At 39.3% G+C, this 15,781-nt stretch overlaps 1 protein-coding gene across 3 annotated transcripts in view; it reads right to left on the bottom strand.

The window, feature by feature from the left end:
• Positions 1–15,781, bottom strand: part of CRYL1 (crystallin lambda 1) — a 177,946-nt gene that overhangs the window by 108,499 nt on the left and 53,666 nt on the right. For all 3 annotated transcript variants that reach the window (XM_036299243.1, XM_036299245.1, XM_036299244.1), the window contains one exon: positions 14,504–14,630. In XM_036299243.1, the coding sequence (XP_036155136.1) occupies positions 14,504–14,630 (127 nt within the window). The remainder of the gene's footprint in view (positions 1–14,503; positions 14,631–15,781) is intronic.

The following is a 15,781-nucleotide window of genomic DNA, read 5'->3' as shown; positions in this document are numbered from 1 at the left end:
TAGAAGACAAGGTAGGAAAAAATACCCAAGCAGAGCAGCATCTAGGAAAAAAAAAAAAAACTTAAAAAACAGGAGGAGAGCCTATGGGAACTTTGGGACAACATGACATGAAACAACATCCACATAATAGGGGTGCCAGAAAGAGAGGAAACTGAGCAAGGAATAGAAAACCTGTTTGAAGAAATAATGACAGAAAACTTCCCTGATATAGGCAAGAAAAAACTAACACAAATCCAAGAAGCTCACAGAGTCCCAAACAAAATGAATCCCAAAAGACCGACGCCTAGGCACATTATAATTAAATTGGCAAACACCAACGACAAAGTAAGAATCTTAAAAGCAGCCAGAGAGAGACAGAGAGTTACCTACAAAGGATCCCCCATCAGACTGGCGACTGATTTCTCAACAGAAACACATCAGGCAAGAATGGAATGGAATGAAATATACAAAGTCATGCAAAGCAAGGGTCTGAATCCAAGAATACTGTACCTAGCAACGCTATCAATCAAAATTGAGGGTGAAACAGGAGCTTCACGGACAAAGAAGGACTAAGGGAATTTATTACCACCAAACCAGCAATGCAAGAAATGCTAAAAGGGTCTGCTGTAAAAAGAAGAAAAAGGAAACGAAGAAGGAACACAGGCGTAAAGAATAAAAATGGCGACAAATAAGTACTTATCAATAATAACTTTAGGTTTCCGGAACCAAGATGGCGGTATAGGTTAACACCGGAGATTGCTGCCTTGAACAACCAAATCAAAACACACCTAAAAGACGGAACGGACATCATCCAGAACCACAGGAAGGCTGGCTGAGTGGAAATTCTACAACTACTAGGAAAGAGAATATCATACCCAGACTCAGAGGAGGCGCAGTGCTGAAGTGAAATACTCAGGTACGGAGTGCGCACGGAGCAGGCTGGCGGCGGAGGACGCGGTTGGTGCTTTCAATCGGGAGGGAGTCTCAGATTCTGAGCCCCAGATCCGGGCAAGTCTCTAGGGACCCAGACTCAAACGGGAGAAGCGGGACTGTCTGCCTTTAGTCAGAACTTGAATGCAGCTTTCTCTCCGAGGTTTGCAGCGGCTGCTGGGACTCTGTGAGGCAGAGCCCCTAGGGACAGAACTGAGAGCCGCCATAACTGCTCTCTCCGGCCCACCCTGTTGATCCCGAGCCGGAGCGACCCACCCGCCCCGCCCAAGCCCTGCGCAGAGCCATTTGCCAGATAGCCTCAGGCAAAGGCTAGATTAGCACCTCCCTAGAGGACAGAAGTTTTCCCACTGCAGACACAGCTGATTCTCACAGGCAGCTGGCCTGGAGGTCAAATCCCCCTAGTATTTTTTTTTTAAATATATTTTAATTGATTTTTTACAGAGAGAAAGGGAGATAGAGAGTTAGAAACATCGATGAGAGAGAAACATCGATCAGCTGCCTCCTGCACACTCCCCACTGGGGATGTGCCCGCAACCCAGGTACATGCCCCTGACCGGAATCGAACCTGGGACCTTTCAGTCCGCAGGCCGACGCTCTATCCACTGAGCCAAACCAGTCTCGGCAAATCCCCCTAGTATTAACTACAATCAAGGCTTAACTACAGGAGGACTGCACACAAAGACCACTAGGGGGTGCACCAAGAAAGCATAAAAAATGCGGAGACAAAGAAACAGGACAAAACTGTCAATGGAGGATATTGAGTTCAGAACCACACTTTTAAGGTCTCTCAAGAACTGTCTAGAAGCCGCTGATAAACTTAATGAGATCCTCAACAAATCTAATGAGACCCTCGATGTTATGATAAAGAACCAACTAGAAATTAAACATACACGGACTGAAATAACGAATATTATACAGACTCCTAACAGCAGACCAGAGGACCGCAAGAATCAAGGCAAAGATCTGAAATGCGAAGAAGCTAAAAACACCCAACCGGAAAAGCAAAATGAAAAAAAGAATCCAAAAATACGAAGATAGTGTAAGGAGCCTCTGGGACAGCTTCAAGCGTACCAACATCAGAATTATAGGGGTGCCAGAAGATGAGAGAGAGCAAGATATTGAAAACCTATTTGAAGAAATAATGACAGAAAACTTCCCCTACCTGGTGAAAGAAATAGACTTACAGGTCCAGGAAGCATGGAGAACCCCAAACAAAAGGAATCCAAAGAGGACCACACCAAGACACATCATAATTAAAATGCCAAGAGCAAAAGACAAAGAGAGACTCTTAAGAGCAGCAAGAGAAAGAAACTCAGTTACCTACAAGGGAGTACCCATACGACTGTCAGCTGATTTCTCAACAGAAACTGTGAAGGCCAGAAGGGAGTGGCAAGAAATATTCAAAGTGATGAATACCAAGAATCTACAACCAAGATTACTTTATCCAGCAAAGCTATCATTCAGAACTGAAGGTCAGATAAAGAGCTTCACAGATAAGGAAAAGCTAAAGGTGTTCATCACCACCAAACCAGTATTATATGAAATGCTGAAAGGTATCCTTTAAGAAGAGGAAGAAGAAGAAAAAGGTAAAGATACAAATTATGAACAACAAACATGCATCTATCAACAAGTGAATCTAAGAATCAAGTGAATAAATAATCTGGTGATCATAATAGAATCAGGGACATAGAAAGGGAATGGACTGACTATTCTTGGGGGGGAAAGGGGTGTGGGAGATGCAGGAAGAGACTGGACAAAAATCGTGCACCTATGGATGAGGACAGTGGGTGGGGAGAGAGGGCGGATGGTGGGGCGGGAACTGGGAGGAGGGGGGTTATGGGGGGAAAAAAGAGGAACAAATGTAATAATCTGAACAGTAAAGATTTAATTAAGAAAAAAAATAAAAAAAATAACTTTAAATGTAAATGGATTAAATGCCCCAATCAAAAGACATAGGGTAGCTGAGTGGATAAGAAAGCATGACCCACATATCTGCTGTCTACAGGAAACCCACCTCAGAAAAAAAGACTCACACAGACTGATGGTGAAGGGATGGAAAAAGGTTTTTCAGGTGAATGGAAATGACAAAAAAGCTGGGGTAGCAATACTTACATCTGACAAATTAGATCTCAAAGTGAGGACATAACAAGAGATAAGGAAGGCCACTTCATAATAATAAAGGGAGCAATCCAACAAGAAGAAATGATTCTGGTAAACATATATGCACCCAATACAGGAGCAACCAAATACATAAAAAAACTTCTGGAGGATATCAAGGGAGAGATTGACAGCAATACAGTCATAATAGGGGACTTTAATACCCCACTATCACCATTGGACAAATCCTCTAAACAAAAACTCAGCAAAGAAACATCAGGAAACCAAGATGGCGGCATAGGTTAACGCCGGAGATCGCTGCCTCAAACAACCACTTCAGAGATATAACTAAAGGACAGAACGGACATCACCCAGAACCACGGGAAGGCTGGCTGAGTGGAAATTCTACAACTAGGAGGAAAGAGAATATCATACCCAGACTCAGAGGAGGCGCAGTGCTGAAGTGAAATACTCAGGTGCGGAGTGTGCGCGCGGAGCGGGCTGGCGGCGGAGGGCGCGGTTGTTGTTTTCAATCGGGAGGGAGTTTCAGACTCTGAGCTCCAGATCCGGGCGAGTCTCTGGGGACCGAGACTCAAACGGGAGAAACGGGACTGTCTGGCTTCGGTCGGAACTCGAAGGCAGCTTTCTCTCCGAGGTTTGCAGCCATTGCTGGGGCTCTGAGAGGCAGAGCCCCTGGGGAAGGAACTGAGAGTCGCCATTACTGCTTGTTCCGCCCGCCCTGTAGATCCCTGGGGACCCGCCCCGCCCAAGCCCTGCACACAGGCATTTGCCGGATAGCCTCAGGCAAACGCTAGATTAGCACCGCCCTAGAGATCCAGCACAGCCCTCCCACTACAGACACAGCAGACTCTCATAGCCAGTTAGCCTGGAGGTCAAATCACCCCGGTATTGCCGACATCAATCAAGGCTTAAAGGCAACAAGACTGCGGTCAAAGACCACTAGGGGGTGCACCAAGAAAGCATAAAAAATGCGGAGACAAAGAAACAGGACAAAACTGTCAATGGAGGATATTGAGTTCAGAACCACACTTTTAAGGTCTCTTAAGAACTGTCTAGAAGCTGCCGATAAACTTAGTAAGGCCCTCGAAAAGACTGGTGAGACCGCCGATAAATGTAATGAGATCCTCAAGAAATCTAATGAGACCCTCGATGTTGTGATAAAGAACCAACTAGAAATTAAGCATACACTGACTGAAATAAAGAATATTATACAGACACCCAACAGCAGACCAGAGGAGCGCAAGAATCAAGTCAAAGATTCGAAATGCGATGAAGCAAAAAACACCCAACCGGAAAAGCAAAATGAAAAAAGAATCCGAAAATGCGAAGATACTGTAAGGAGCCTCTGGGACAGCTTCAAGCGCACCAACATCAGAATTATAGGGGTGCCAGAGGATGAGAGAGAGCAAGATATTGAAAACCTATTTAAAGAAATAATGACAGAAAACTTCCCCCACCTGGTGAAAGAAATAGACCTACAGGTCCAGGAAGCGCAGAGAACCCCAAACAAAAGGAATCCAAAGAGGACCACACCAAGACACATCATAATTAAAATGCCAAGAGCAAAAGACAAAGAGAGAATCTTAAAAGCAGCAAGAGAAAGAAACCCAGTTACCTACAAGGGAATACCCATACGACTGTCAGCTGATTTCTCAACAGAAACTTTGCAGGCCAGAAGGGAATGGCAAGAAATATTCAAAGTGATGAATACCAAGAACCTACAACCAAGATTACTTTATCCAGCAAAGCTATCATTCAGAACGGAAGGTCAGATAAAGAGCTTCACAGATAAGGAAAAGCTAAAGGAGTTCATCACCACCAAACCAGGATTATATGAAATGCTGAAAGGTATCCTTTAAGAAGAGGAAGAAGAAAAAAAAAAGGTAAAGATACAAATTATGAACAACAAATATGCATATATCAACAAGTGAATCTAAGAATCAAGTGAATAAATAATCTGGTGATCATAATAGAATCAGGGACATAGAAAGGGAATGGACTGACTATTCTTGGGGGGGAAAGGGGTGTGGGAGATGCGGGAAGAGACTGGACAAAAATCGTGCACCTATGGAAGAGGACAGTGGGTGGGGAGTGAGGGCGGAGGGTGGGGCGGGAGCTGGGAGGAGGGGAGTTATGGGGGGAAAAAAAGAGGAACAAATGTAATAATCTGAACAATAAAGATTTAATTAAAAAAAATAAAATAAAAATAAAAATAAAAATAAAAAAAACTCAGCAAAGAAACATCAATCCTAAATGACTCACTAAATCAGATGGAATTAATTGACATCTTCAGAACATTTCACCCCAAAACCACAGAATATACATTCTTCTCAAGTGCACATGGGTCATTTTCAAAGACAGACCATATATTGGGTCACACGCAAAGTCTCTTCAAATTCAACAAGATAGAAATCATATCAAGCATCTTCTCAGATCACAATGGCATAAAGCTGGAAATCAACTACAATAAAAAAAAAATCAAACACCTGGAGGTTAAATAGCATACTATTAAACAATGACTGGGTTACCAGAGAGATCAAAGAAGAAATAAAAAGCATCACGGCAACAAATGACAATGAAAATACAACAATCCAAAATCTATGGGACACAGTGAAAGCAGTCTTGAGAAGGAAATTCATAGCTCTAAAAGCCTACCACAAAAAAAAAACAAGAAACAATGGTAATAAATTACCTACCCTACAACTCAAAGAGTTAGAAAGAGAGCAACAAGAAAAGCCCAGTGTAAGCAGAAGTAAGGAAATAATAAAGATAAGAGCAGAGATAAACGAAATAGAGACCAAAAAACAATACAAAAGATCAACAAAACCAAGAGCTGGTTTTGGAAAGCTAGTGGTGGAAAAAATAAACAAGATTGATGAACCTCTAGCCAGGCTCACCAAAAAGCAGAGAGAGGACTCAAATAAACAAAATAAGAAATGAAAGAGGTGAAATAACAATCGATCCCACAGAAATACAAACAATTATGAAAAAATACAATGAACAACTCTATTCCAACAAAAAGGACAACCTAGACAAAATAGACATATTCTTAGAAGAAAACAAAAATATTGGGAGAAAATGTTTACAAAACACATAACTGATAAATGGTTTTTGTCCAGAATATATACATAGGGAAATCTCAAAATTCGATAATAAGAAACACAACCACCCAATTTTTTTAATAAGCAAAAGTTTTAAACAGACACTACACCAATGAAGATTATATGAATGGCAACTAAAGGGGAAAATATATCAATGCCATTATTGAAATGCAAATGAAAGCCACAATAAGATGCCGATAAGTATATATGAGAATGAGAGGGAAAAACCACCCTAATAATACCAGTATGCACAACAACTGACACTCTCATACATTGCAAACGAGAATGCAAATGCTAGAGCCACTTTGGAAAACAGTGGCTCTAATTTCTTACAAAGATAAACATATGCTTATTATATGCTGAGCAATCCCACTCCTAGGCATTTACCCAAAAGAAATAAAAGTAAATGTTCATTTATAAAAATGTGAACACAAATGTTTACACCAGCTTTATTCATAATTGCTAAAAACTGGAAACAACCCAAATGTACTTCAGCTGGTGAATGGATAAGACAAGCTGTGGAATACTCCTCATTAAAAAAGAAACAAATTACTAATAACCACAACATATATGCACTTAAAATTCATTTTACTCTGTGAAAGAAGTCAAACTCAAAGACTGCATATGGCATAATTCCATATTATGTAACATTACAAAAAAGGAAAAACTATGGGGACAAAAGCAGACTGGGAGTAGTCAGGGCCTGGGGAAGCAGGAGAGGACATTAATTGCAAGGGGGACTGAGGGCACACAGAGGATAATGGGAATGTTGTAAAGCTTGAAAGTGATCACGGTGGTGCCTGGATTGTATGCATTTGTCAAAACACTTAGAACTAAACACTAAAATTGGTTAATTTTATTGTATGTAAATTATACCTTAGCAAATTTGATTTTAGAATTTTTTTTTTAAACACATAAAACAGGAAAATTGAAATTCAATTTTCAATGCACACTCCTATATATTCTCAAGGCTGGCATCCCACATGCCCTTTGCTACTACATCCCTCACCTCCACCCATACCTACATCCTACTAAAAGGATTACTCTGAGCCTCAGTGAACCAAAACAAAATTCCACAAAACTCCCATCCTTTAAGGAAATACAAAGACTAAAATGTAAAGTCTAGCCCTAGTCAGTTGCTCAGCCTTGGCCTGCGGACTGAAGAGTCACAGCTTTGATTACAGTCGAGGGCACATACCTCAGTTGCAGGCTCTATCCGGGCCTGCACAGGAGGCAACCAATGTGTCTCTCTCACACCAATGTTTCTCTTTCTGTGTCTCTTCCTCTCCCTTCCACTCTCTCTAAAACAAACAAAAAAATCAATGAAAAATATCCTCAGGTGAGGATTAAAAATAAATAAATACAACGTAAAATCTAAAAACATTAGTATTCCCATGAACCAGGAGGTCACGGTTCAAAATTCCCAGTCAGGGCATATGCCTAGGTTGTGGGCTGGATCCTCAATGGGGGTGTGTGCAGGAGGTAGCCAATCAATAATTCTCTCTCATCGTTGATGTTTTGATCTCTCTCTCTCTCCCTCTCCCTTCCTCTCTGAAATAAAAATAATAATTAATAAATAAATATTAATAAACACTGTTTCTTGTAATTACTAACAGAGTCTGAAAGTCCTTATCAAAATGACTACCATTTTCTAAATTTTAAGGATAAAGTGCAAATGCAAATTCTGATAATCTGCATGGATAATATAATTTTTACTTCTAGATTTCAGCTATTGTCTTGATTTTTGTGTTAGGAAATTCCAGTTAAACTTCATAATTCTATAACTCATTCCAAGGTTCCTATAAGCTACCTCAGTCTCAAGTCTTAAATTCCAGAGATTAGATAAAACCTTTGTACCATAGCTAATGAGCCTTAATGCTCTTTAAGAGTCAATGCTTTAGAAAGGCTTTTCAGGATAAAGTTATTTTTCCAGAATAGTAGCTTTTCTTGCCAGGCAAGATTTGATCTCTAAATTGCACTAAGTTCTAGCAATTCAGGTTTCATTCTTGCACACTCCCACCGTTCAGCACAGAATTAGGAAACTCTGACCCATGCTCCTGCCCACTGGGGTTTGGGTAGAAAAAAAATCCACCATAGAGATTTACACTCACATTTCTGGGACTTTCACCCTTGGGGACACAGCAACATCTATAATTGGGTTGTTTGTCATTAGAGAACAGTGGCAACAATGTGGTTTTATTCGCTGGTTAACTCGCAAGCTCTGCCTCCTGCTTTTGAACAATTCCCTAAAGTAATGATACTTTTATTTGCCTTTAAAAAAATATGTCCAAAGAGCCTAGATTAATTTATAAATCGTAAAAAGGAGTTCCAAGAGTTGACAAGAAGGATCAGCTACGAAGAAGTCTCTGGACACTAAGATGAGGAAGCTTAACAAGGCCTGGTGAGTAGATGCAAGACAGGTGACCATGGCCTTTTGATCCTTCAGCTTTAATATCATTCTTAGGTTAAACATCACATGATATACATAACGACTGTTTTCAGCCTAAAAATTATACTTCTTCTATCTGACAAAGTCTTGGGCAAATCATGCTATAAGAAATATTCTAAGTTTTATTTATTTTTTTAAATATATTTTATTGATTTTTTTACAGAGAGGAAGGGAGAGGGATAGAGAGTTAGAAACATCGATGAGAGAGAAACATCGATCAGCTGCCTCCTGCACACTCCCCTACTGGGAATGTGCTCGCAACCAAGGTACATGCCCTTGACCAGAATCGAACCTGGGACCCTTGAGTCCGCAGGCCGGTGCTCTATCCACTGAGCCAAACCGGTTAGGGCAGAAATATTCTAAGTTTTAAATAAAATCCTTGATACAAAATACTACTTAAACAGTAAAATATCAACTATGTTAGAGAAAAACAGAAAATAAATAGAAGCAATGGAAAGAAGTACGAACACACAAAACTATTAAAACATTTTTTGAATAGTGGACCTAATCAGTATTTTCCTAAACTTTATTTTTCGTTAAAATGTATTTTTAACATTCCTGAATTGTTAGAAACCTAATAAAATTTAACAAACACATGCTATAGCATTAAGCAGGCTTTGATTTGGGAATTTTATTTGCTTATTTGTTTGGTAAGCAAGGTGAATTAATATGAATTAGTTGCAAAATTTAGAAAATCAAATTTGCTGCATGTCATATAAAGAAATGTGTAAACATGCCCAAGAAAATCAGTCAAGGCATCAGACAAAAATGAAATCTCAATTTTTTTTCCCTTACCCATTTTTTAATCTGATTATTTTCACTCTCCTTTTAAACTCCTTCCCTGATATCTCAACATAATAAGGACCATATATGACAAACCTACAGCCAACATCATACTCAATGGGCAAAAACTAAAACCATTTCATCTAAGAACAGGAACAAGACTGAGATGTCTGCTTTCCCATGTCTTATCATAGTGATCAGACAAGAAGAAGAAATAAAAAGCATCCAAATTGGAAAGGAGGAAGTAAAACTGCCATTATTCGCAGATGACATGATATTGTACATAGAAAACCCTAAAGATTCCACCAAAAAACTACTAGATTTAATAAATGAATTTGGCAATGTAGCAGGATACAAAATTAACACCCAGAAATCAATGGCTTTTTTATACACCAATAATGAATTCTCAGAAAAAGAAACTAAACAATCTCATTTACCATTACAACAAAAAATTAAGATACCTATGAATAAACCAAGGAGGTAAAAGACTAGTACTCCAAAAACTACAGGACATCAAAGAAAGAGATAGAGGAAGATATAATCAAGTAGAAGAATATACCGTGTTCATGGATTGGTAAAATCAACATCATACTACCCAAAGCAATCTATAGATTCAATGCAATCCCTATTAAAATACCGATGCCATATTTCACAGACCTAGAACAATTACTCCAAAAATTTATATGGAACCAACAAAGACCCTAAATAGCCACAGCACTCTTAAGAAAGAAGAATAAAGTTGGAGGAATCACAATACCAGAGTTCAAGTTATACCAGAAAGCCACTGTAATCAAAACAGGCTGGTACTGGTGCAAGAAAGGCATATAGATGAATGGAACAGAACAGAGAACCCAGAAATCGACCCAAGCCATTATGCTCAATTATTTGATAAAGGAGGCAAGAGCATACAATGAAGTCAAGATAGTCTCTTCAATAAATAGTATTAGGAAAATTGGACAGATACATTTAAAAAAATGAAACTAGCCCACCAACTTACACCATACACAAGAATAAACTCAAAATGGATAAAAGACCTAAATGTAAGTCATGAAACCATAAGAATCCTAGAAGAAACCATGCTACAGATACATCTCCTAGGGCAAAGGAAACTAAGGAGAAAATAAACAAAGGGGACTACGTAAAAATAAAAAGCTTCTGCACAGCAAAAGAAATCATCAGCAAAATGACAAGAAAGCCCACTGTATGGGAGAACATAGTTGCCAAAGATACATCCAATATGGTGTTAATTTCCAAAATACATACAGAACTCATACAACTTAACAAAAGGAAGACAAACAATCCAGTTAAAAAAAGGGCAAAGGACCTACATAGACACTTCTCAAAGCAGACATACAGAAGGGCAAGAGACATATGAAAAAATGCTCAAAGTCACTGATCATCAGAGAGATGGAAATTAAAATGACAATGAGGTATCACCTCACACCTGTCATAATGGCTACCATCAACAAATCAACAAATGACAAGTGCTGGTGAGGATGTGGAGAAAAGGGAACCCTAGCACACTGCTGGTGGGAATGCAGACTGGTGCAGCCATTATAAAAAGCAGTAAGGAGTTTCATGAAAAAATTAAACATGGAACTGCCATTTGATCCAGTGATCCCAATTCTAGGAATATATCCTAAGAAATCACAAACACCAATCAGAAAGAATGTATGCACCCCTATGTTCATAGCAGCACAATTTACAATAGCTAAGATTTGGAAACAACCTAAGTGCCCATCAGTAGACGAGTGGATAAAAAAGCTGTGGTACATTTATACCATGGAATACTATGCAGCTGTAAAAAAAAAGAAGGATCTCTTACCGTTTGAGACAGCATGGAGGGGCCTGGAGAATATTATGCTAACTGAAATAAGTCAGTCAGAGAAAGACAAGTATCACATGATCTCACTCATATGTGGAATCTAACGAACAAAATAAACTGATGAACAAAAAACAGATCCAGAGACACAGAAGCATAGAATAGATTGGGGCATCTCAGAGGGAAAGTGGGGAAAGGTGGGAAGTAATCAACCAAAGAACTGGTATGCATATTTGCATAACCCATGGACACAGACAATAGGGTGGTGAAAGCCTAGGATGGGGAATAGGGGCAGGTTAGAATGGGCCAATGGGGGGAAATAGGGGACATATGTAATACTTTCAACAATAAGATTTAATTTAAAATTAAAATTTAAAAAATAACTCCTCATTTCTTGAAGAGAACACTTAAATACTGCTGTTATATGGCAAGCACTTTACATATATTAACTTATAACATCTCAGTAACTCTTCAGGTTGGCACTTAGTATTCCCCAGCAGGCTAGCTACACTTAAGCTCTAGCCTTTCCTCACCTTTTCAGCTGCCATTCTACTCACGTACTGAACCACACCCACAGGTACCTCAAATCCTCTCCTCACCTCTCTCTGAGACACTGTCCCCACCTCTGTCCTGGCCTCAACCCCAAAAATCCACTGTCAAAGGCCAAGGTGGGCTCCAACACCACCTTCATTAACCCTTCCCAATCCTCATGGTCCAAACTGCTTCCTTCCCATTATTCTTTGTGGTACTAGAAGTACAAACCATTTCTTTTGTTCTTTCACAAAGTTAAAAATATAATTTCAAAAAAATTTTAAACTATTTATGAAGAACACAATCTCTTACAGGAATTAAACCTAGTACAGCTTACATCATCTTTCTCTAGTATCCTCTCCCTACACTGCCTGACTCAAGAATTGTGCACAATAGATCCTGCTCAACAAGTAAATGCCATGTAAATACATCCATTTAATCCATACAACACAGACTGGCCTTGAAGAGCAGTTTTCAGTACCTACTACACATAGAGCAACATACATTATCCCATATCATTTGTTTATTGCCAAAATTGTACACAAATGGCTACATTATAAGATAGTTTATTTTATAAATTTATTAAGCATTTCTATGTGCCAAGTACTGTGCTAAGCATTTTACATGCATAAGTTGGAATATTTCCCCAAAACTTTTCCATAAAAGTACCAGCTTTATATTCAAGTCATTTTAAAGTTATATTGTGGAGGTTCTCCATTTTTTGAAAAATAATATACTGTTTGGGGAAGAAGCATTAACCTAAACTAATTCAACATGGTAGTGTAGAAACCATCTGACAGAATCTAGTTTTTAAAATCGGACCAGAAAACAAAGAAATTTAACATCAGCGTATTAATGATTCCTGGGACATGACTTTACTATTTCTTGGGCTGCAAAATTTGTAAGTAAGCTTTATAAAGATCAATTTTTTTAAAAAAGGAACACAGCAAGTTGTTACGTTGTGGGACCACAAATCTCAAGCATACTACTGCAGGGAGAAAAAAACACCTATAGGTCTGAAAATTCGTAGTTGAGTGAAAATAAAACTTCCAGTGCCATCATCATATATGGATTTTTTAAAGCATCTCAGAGGAAAGCAAAGATGTGCTCTGGAAAACATGTTCACATGTTCATATTTCATATCACATACATGGGTAATTATAATATTTATTTCCACCATGTAAATATTACATATCAAATGGACCCCAAAAAGGATTGTTTTAATCTTCTCATTGGAAAAACGGAACCTTGCCTTACATTGGGGTCCCCTTAGACATTGTGGTTCCTTCACAATCACCCAGTGCATGGGGTATGATGCCCATTTCACAGGTGAGGAAGTGGGCTCATTAAGAAACTTGCCAAATCACACAGCTGTTCAGTACAAAGTTGCCTGACTTAAAGTGTGTGTTCTCAACCACTGCCTCCATGCAGGCAGCTCCCACATGTCTGTGTTTGGGGAGGATTGTTGGACATAAATTGTGTCTCCTCCTCCAGCAACATCAGCATAAAAAGCACACACTTCCTTAAGCATGTGTGAAGAGCCTCTGTGCTGACCATGCTAGAAAGCTTCCATGCTCTCTCTAGAAGCAAATCCTTGTACAGGCCTGCCACCACCTCAGTAAGGGTGAAACAGGTGGCATGTGAAGGCTAATTAAAGAAGCATCTATCTGATCCCTCTTCAATGCTACACAACTTTCACCACATAAAATAGGGATGAAAATAATAGAAAAAGGTAAAGAATTGAAAAATAGGCCCCTGCTTATGTTCTGACTGATACACATTTGTTAAATGAACCAGAGAAATTTTAGAGCCACAAAGTCGAGATTCTAAGATTTCGTGTATTTGACCTGAATCTCAAGGCAGCAGCTGACCATAAAACATGTGTGCTCAAACTGCTGGGTTTGTTCCCAAATTCTCAGCTATGTTATATACCTAAAACTAATACAATATAATATTGAATGTAAACTGTAATTGAAAAAAAATTACTTTAAAAAATGGAATATACTCTCTCATTCAATAGAAAGATAAAACTGTCCAGAAAATCTATTTTTGCTCAAAATCCTAACACCTCTGAAAGATCATCATCCCAGTAGTTTAAAGCCCATAAGATGTTCTGATGATAACATTTCCTATCACAAAAATCATAATTTTGCCCTGGCCAGTATGGGAGGATGGTTAGAGCATCGGTCTGCGCACCCAAGGGTCGTGGGTTCGATTCCCAGTCAAGGACTTATACCTGGGTTGCAGGTTCAATCCACAGCCCCAGTCAGGGTATGTGTTGGAGGCAACCAATACCTCTCTCTCTCTCTCTCTCTCTCTCTCTCTCTCTCTCTCTCTCTCTCCCCGCCCTCCCTCCTTCCCTTCCGCCCTTCCACTTTCTCTAAAATCTCAATGGAAAAAGTATCCTTGGATGAAGATTAACAACAACAAAAAAGTCATCATAATTCTGACCTTCATGTTACAAGAGGCCCACACTTTTTTTTAATTCTCACACGAGGATATGGTTTTTTAATTGATTTGATAAAGAGAGAAATGCAGAGATAGAAAAACAATCCATCAGCTGACTCCCAGGGATCAAACTGGCAACTTAGGTATGTGCCCTGACTGGGAATCTAACCCATAACCTTTTGGTGTACGGGATGACACTCCAACCAGCTCAGCCATCCCACCAGGACAAGAGGTCCATACTTGTAACTGCCTTGTATCCTCCCCTGTTCTTCCAAGGAGGTAGGAAGCCCTTATGGAATTGAGCACAGGCCCTTAACTCACCTGAATGTGTATGGCGCCCTCTACTGCTTCTTGAATATTTGAACAACCAGTGATGAGGAACAGCTGCTGTTCTGCGCTCAGTGAACCTTTCAGAGAACTTGACTGCTCCAGCAACTTCATGTCTTTCCTTAAAAAAAGGAAAGTGTATTCACTGTGAGTATTCAAAAACAAATTTTAAAACAAAAAGGTCAACATCCCTCATCAGTAGGAAAATACCAATCAAAACCACAAGGATAGGTCACTTCACACCCATTAGTATGGCTACTAACAAAAGAAGAGAAAATAAACCAAGCGTTAGTGAGGATGTGGACAAATTGGAACCAGGTGCACTATTGGTAGGAATATAAAACATGTGCCAAGCAGTTTGGTGGTTATTCAAAAAGTTAAAAATACAGCTAGCACATGATCCAGCATTCCATTTCTTGATACATAACCAAAAAAATTGAAAGCAGGGACTCAACAGATATTTGTACACTCATGTTCATAAAGGCACTGTTTGCAATAGTAAAAAGTTAGAAACAAGGCCCTGGACGGGTAGCTCAGTGGTTAGAGGATTGTCCCCATATGCCAAGGTTATGGGTTTGATTCCTGGTCAGGACACATACAAGAAGCAACCAGTGAATGTATAAATAAGTGGAACAACAAATCAATGTCTCTCTTTTTCTTTCTTTCTCTCTCTCTCTCTCTCTCCCCCCTCTCCTCACCCCCACCCTTTCCTCTCTCTCTAAAAATTAATTTTAAAAAGATAGAAACAACCCAAATATCCATAGACAGATGAATAAATAAACTAAGTGTGGTGCATCCATACAATGAACATTATTGAACTTTCAAAAGGAAGGAAATCCTGTCACATGCCACAACATGGATGAACCTCTAGGATATTATGTTAAATGAAATAAGCCAGTCACAAAAAGACAAATACTGTATTATTCCACTTATTTGAGGTCCCATAGAGACACAAAGTAGAAGGGTAGTTGCCAGTGCTGGGGGGGAGAACTATTGTTTAATGGGTAGAGTTTCAGTTTTGCAAGATGAAAAGAGTTATGGAGATGCACAATAATATGAATGTATTTAATATCACCGTACTGCACACTTAAAATTACTATGAAAGTAAATTTCCAGTATTTTACAATTAAAAATTTTTTTCAGAAAGGATGAAACAAGGCTGATGGGAGGTGAAACTGGAAAGCAGGAGTTCTTCATCCTTACCCTCAGTCCCTGGGGCGAAGGTTTGAAAGAAGGTATGTTCTAATCAGGACCATCTGGCTTCCTGGTGTA

Source organism: Myotis myotis, unplaced genomic scaffold (assembly GCF_014108235.1).
Source record: "Myotis myotis isolate mMyoMyo1 unplaced genomic scaffold, mMyoMyo1.p scaffold_m19_p_3, whole genome shotgun sequence".
Classification (NCBI taxonomy): domain Eukaryota; kingdom Metazoa; phylum Chordata; class Mammalia; order Chiroptera; family Vespertilionidae; genus Myotis; species Myotis myotis.
This window is presented reverse-complemented; position numbering and strand designations above follow the sequence as displayed.